The sequence below is a fragment of the Belonocnema kinseyi genome, chromosome 5, assembly GCF_010883055.1.
Source record: "Belonocnema kinseyi isolate 2016_QV_RU_SX_M_011 chromosome 5, B_treatae_v1, whole genome shotgun sequence".
In the NCBI taxonomy this organism is placed as follows: domain Eukaryota; kingdom Metazoa; phylum Arthropoda; class Insecta; order Hymenoptera; family Cynipidae; genus Belonocnema; species Belonocnema kinseyi.
In genome coordinates this window covers 143,665,314-143,670,545 of record NC_046661.1, presented here as the reverse complement: position 1 = coordinate 143,670,545, position 5,232 = coordinate 143,665,314, and the positions used below count along the sequence as shown (strand labels likewise).

Genomic DNA, 5,232 nt, shown 5'->3' with positions numbered 1-5,232 from the left:
ACAGCTCACCAAGCGTTTTACCCACTCCTAATACACTACATTACAAGAACCTACACTGTGAGAGTGCTTGCGATTAGCTAAGAAAAGTATTTGTAAAATTCCAGTTTATATTTGATCCACCCTCGTATCACATGCCCTTAACGTTTTTCTTCTAAATTTCAAGTTCAAATTTGATAGGTATCAACAAAAAGAGCCTGACGTGTATAAAAGTATAATCCTACTTTTTATTCAAATAATTATAAACTAGCAATTAGAAATGAGGCTAGTACATAATATGGTTGATTCCATATAACAATATTGTATAGTTCTAATATATTTATTATTGTAAACAATATTGTAGTAGTCCTTAAATATGCGTATTTTTTATTTTATGTCCCTGCGTAGTTATCTTATTACATTATTTACTGCTAATATCACATTAAGTTGAACGAAATTACATCAGTTAAAACATTGTGACTACATTATGTAATTAATTTCATAAACAATATTGGAGTACTCTTAAAATATGCACATCTTCGATTTGATGAACCTGCGTTGTAATTCTGTTCCATTTTTTACTGCGTGTATCACATTATTGAGATTAAATTAATTATAACAGTATTTCTACGTACTATAGTTAATTCCGTAAACAACATTGACGTGTTCTAAAATATGCGCATCTTTGGTTTTACATTATTTTTTTTACATTATTTATTGTGACAACTACATTTTTTTTAAAAAATGCCATAAGCTATAACAGGGTCTCTAAAGACAAGATATGAGCAGGATATCAATATCCAGCGTAATGAGGCATGCCGGTTTTAACATCCAGCCCATAAAGGCACGACATACGCCAGATTTAGTCAATGTCGAGCCAACGAAGTCAAGAAATAAGCTGGCTGTTGCCAATATTTAGTCAATGAAGGCTAGATATGAGCAGAATGTAGTCAATATCTAGCAAATGAAAACAAGATATGAGGAGTTTGTTGCCAATGAACTAACCCGAAGAAACCAACCCGAACGAATCACCCGGACGAACCAACCAAAACGAACCCAAACCAAAAGAACCAACCGAAACGATACAATACAAACGAAACGAGCCAGCTCGAACGAACCGCCCCAAACAAAACCAATTAACCCAAACAAACCAACATGAGCGAGCGAACGAACCAAACTAAACGATCTAACACAAACGAACCAATTAACCCGAACGAACCACCCCAAATAAGCGAACCCAAACCAAACAAACCAACTGAAACGATACAATACAAACGAACCAAAGGAACCAACATTGACTAAGTCTCGCTTAGGTCGTGCCTTTATTGGCTGGATGTTGCAACATCATGCCTTCCTTGGCTGGATATTGATTTCTTAATCATATCTTATCTATATTGGCTGAATCTCAACAACAAATGTTAAGTTCACCTTGAAAAATGACCCGTATCTCAAGGTTATGACCTCCTCAGAATATTTAGGATAGATAGAAAATTTCTGAAAATGTCATATAATGTTTATTACGGCGTTTAAGACAATGCTCGACATAATAAAGAGAGCACGAATAATTCCATGACTCAAAATAGAGAAAGTATATTCTGATAGTAATGGAATAATTCGCGGACTATTTTAATTATTTCGAGAATCGGTTTAAACCTTGTAGTAAATGTTTAGAAATGTGTGACCTATCCTGAAGTCTTAGACAGTCAAGTAAAGTTTCAACCCAAATTGCTGAAACTTTACATTTTTTAAACTTTAAATTGCAATTTTAAAATCCTCAGTTCTTCTCTTTAACACCAGACAGAAAAAATAATTGCAATAAACGCTCAGGATTTAACCTACTTTTAAAATCACTGTCATTGAGACCTGCTCTTGAAAACAAGCACTCGCGGGGAACCGATGTAGCTGGAATACTTAGGTATTTAACTGCAACATGATAGACATTCGGAAAAGCGTGTTTTGTCGCTTCCCAATATTTTAACGGATCTTCCTTCTTTGGAATAACGACTTGCGACAAATAGTTTCTTAGTTCTGACGGAATTCCACCTGGTTCATCAGAACGTGGAACGCTTCGAGCTCTCTGATCATGATGATTCCATAACTCGTCAGAATTTTGTTTAATATTGTTGTCCTCCTGCGCATTATGTGACTCCGTTGGCCTTGTCTCTCTATTCATCTCTGCTGAAACTACCGCAAGAGTTTGAGACAGAGTTCGACACTTTTAGAAAAATGAAGCTTTTTAAAGCGACGATCAAGTAGAGTCGCTATTGCAAGGATCAAATATTTTTCTGCTCGCGAATCAAATCTGAATTTTATTTCTTCTAATAAGTTCATTTGCTATGCTATGGCTATTTATGAAATAGGTTCCTTTTTCTCCAGAGCTGCATTCAGACAGATAACTATTGGGATCGATTTACTATAAGTAAAATCGTCATCGTATAATTCTCTAGTGCCCTTTTCAATCGGTTTGAAAGGATGCATTATTTCTTTTAGAGTTTCTATTTCTTCCGGAAGCAACATAGGTGGACCCTCACGCAGCTTAAGAAGAGCTGCGCTAACCCAAGAAGCTATCAAAAAAAAAGCGCTCTATCATATAGTAAGTTCTATTCCATAGATTGTCTTCTTGTAGGATTAATTTATGCAAAGTTCCCTCCGTTTTTCGAGCTGCGAACTGAAGACGTCGTAATTCGTCTACTGCATTATTGCTTTGCTTAAAAAATTTGACTATCCGTTTTAACCTGTCTACAATTTCTTGTAACATTTGCGTCTTCTCCATTGCAAGTTCTGGAATCAACTGTATTGTGGGCGCAAGACATGGTAAGTGAAGGGACTTGCCAAACATATCATGAATAGCTTTTACTATATTTGCTGCGTTATCAGTGATAACTGAACTTATAGACGATCTTAGGATGTTCCATTCCTGGCATAAATTGTCAAGTTGAGTACACAAACAATCAGAAGTATGACTTTCATTTAGCGGAAAGCACTCTAGTTCAACGGATTTTATACTAGAAGGTTCTGGATAATGTACAGTCAAACCCAAGTAACTTTTGTTAGTATTTCTATCAGTCCAGTTATGCGTATTTAAACTAACAATTTTTATACTTTTTAAATCAGATTTTACTTTCTCACTTAAAGTATTATATTTTGTGCCTAATAATTTTGTAACTGTTTTCCTACTTAGCGGTTAGTATAGCGGAACTCTCGCTTGGGAAAATTTCCGGAGACCTCACCTTTCGCTTGGTTTTAGGGACAGATCAGCAGCAGCAATCATATATAGTAAAGCATTAGTTAATGCAACATTTTCCCTTCCACCTTCTGCAAAAAAATACTTATCTAGTACAAGTGGATAAAGGAATCGTCCCCTTCGTATTTGTATTTTTGTATTCTTATGATGGGCAGATGACTGTATCAGAGCTTACATATAAATTTCATTCGGTAAAACAAGTACTTTTGTAAGTAAATCTGTTGGACACAAGCTCTAGCTTCAAAATTCAGTTATCTCATTATACTTGTAGCATAATTTTTAATTATATAATTATTTTATTTGAGGCACGTAGTCCTCAGTAAACGATCAGGCGACTAATTGCTACATGTATATATGTATGTATGTGTGTATTGGCGCTAAAATTATTGTAAAGGCTCCGGTCTTTTCAACTCTACCAATCATTTTCACATTATGTAAGAGACAACGAACACAAATTAAAAGAGAGGCATGCTTTAAGGTGAGCGCGAAAATCTCACATCATAATGAAGCGTTCTGGGCGTTCATTTAATGTTTGCTTATAGTCGAGTGTGGTTGACAATGATCGATTTTCTGCCAAATGGTAGTTATTTAATGTAAGTGCCCAAAAAATTATTTGTCTATGTGCCACATTTGTGAATTTCAACTAGCTGCGATTGTGATAACAACGAGTCGATTATTTCAAGGTATTTTTTTAAAAATTGTGTCACAGATTTGAGAGGGTTGAGTGAAGCCGTTAAAACCGGTACTTGAAAACGCGAAACTCTCTGTGTTTCAGCGTGGCGAATTATTTTGATTCTGTAATTTTTATTCAACTTAATCTTCAAGATTCAAAATTTGGAAATTCGTTTCGCCAAATCCTTTGTCTACTGTGACTTCTTTCTGTGCTTCTTTCTTTTACTAATCTTGAAACATATCCGCAGAAAAATGGCTTATACTCAACACTAAAACGATACATCGCTACTCACGATAAGTGTCCTTTTTTACGTCCCTGATTTTTGCAGTGATCTCAATTTTTTTCATGACCTTTTTTCTTATCGTCCATCTTTTGGTTTATGTGTGAATCTTGTGTGACCTGTATGTTCGGATGACCTATTTTGTTATTTATAATGGCGTTAAGAATCAGGCGATTATGTGTCCTTTTAACTTTTTAGCAATTTGGAAAATTCTTTCTCTCACCATTATGCATAGTTGTACGTTAAATGTAATTTTTTTCTAATTAAACGCTTGAATTTTTAACATATAAGAACTGATTATCGTTTCTTTTTTCCTTTTTACCGATTATTTTCAGGATTCTTACCTTATTTTTTATTTAATGTTTAAGGGTTGAATTTTAGCATCGATTTGAATATCTTGTTGAAATCTTTCGGTCTCGTACTTTCAAATAAAAAAAAGATAATTTTTATGTTAGTTTAAAGAAAAAATCGTTGCAAAAGTTTTAATTACATTCAGTTATCTCGGAATAAATAAAAACTTCTTATATAAAAATCCATGTGAATAATAAATCATGAGCCTCTGTTAGCATGCCAGATAATAAATTACTAAATTTGTTACGATCTATGTAATTATCAATAAAAATTAGAAAATAGGTTATTTAGAAATGAGGAAATTCGAAGAATAGAATATATGAAACTTGACGAATGAGAAGCTTAAATATTTTAAATCCAAACCGTATCATGAAAGTTAAAGGACATAAATGATTTACATGTGAGATTCAAGGATGTAAATGGTTTACATATAAAATAGAATAGGTAGACTAGGAAGTGGAACTTAAGGAAATATGGTATATACCTTCATAAGATTTGATTTCTTCAAACACGTCATCGATTCAGTGATCCCAGATCTGAAACGAGATGTGGTCCAATACTACGATAGGGCTATGTCCGTGTGAATATAGTAGGAGACGATGACTATTCCCTAGGAGCATTTAGAAGAGCGATATTAAGGTGAATGCCGTAGGAGTGACAGAGATGGTAATAAAGTACTCTTAGTGCCGCATTGTGCCTTTGAATGTA

At 34.2% G+C, this 5,232-nt stretch overlaps 1 protein-coding gene across 1 annotated transcript; it reads right to left on the bottom strand.

Moving 5' to 3' along the window:
• Positions 1 to 2,325: 2,325 nt before the first annotated feature.
• LOC117173933 lies at positions 2,326 to 3,247 on the bottom strand. Its single transcript, XM_033362581.1, has 3 exons — positions 3,207 to 3,247; positions 2,712 to 3,062; positions 2,326 to 2,527 (listed from the first exon to the last, which is right to left on the bottom strand). Exons 1-3 carry the CDS (start codon positions 3,245 to 3,247, stop codon positions 2,326 to 2,328), a joined length of 594 nt encoding a protein of 197 aa, XP_033218472.1.
• Between the last annotated feature and the right edge of the window lie 1,985 nt (positions 3,248 to 5,232).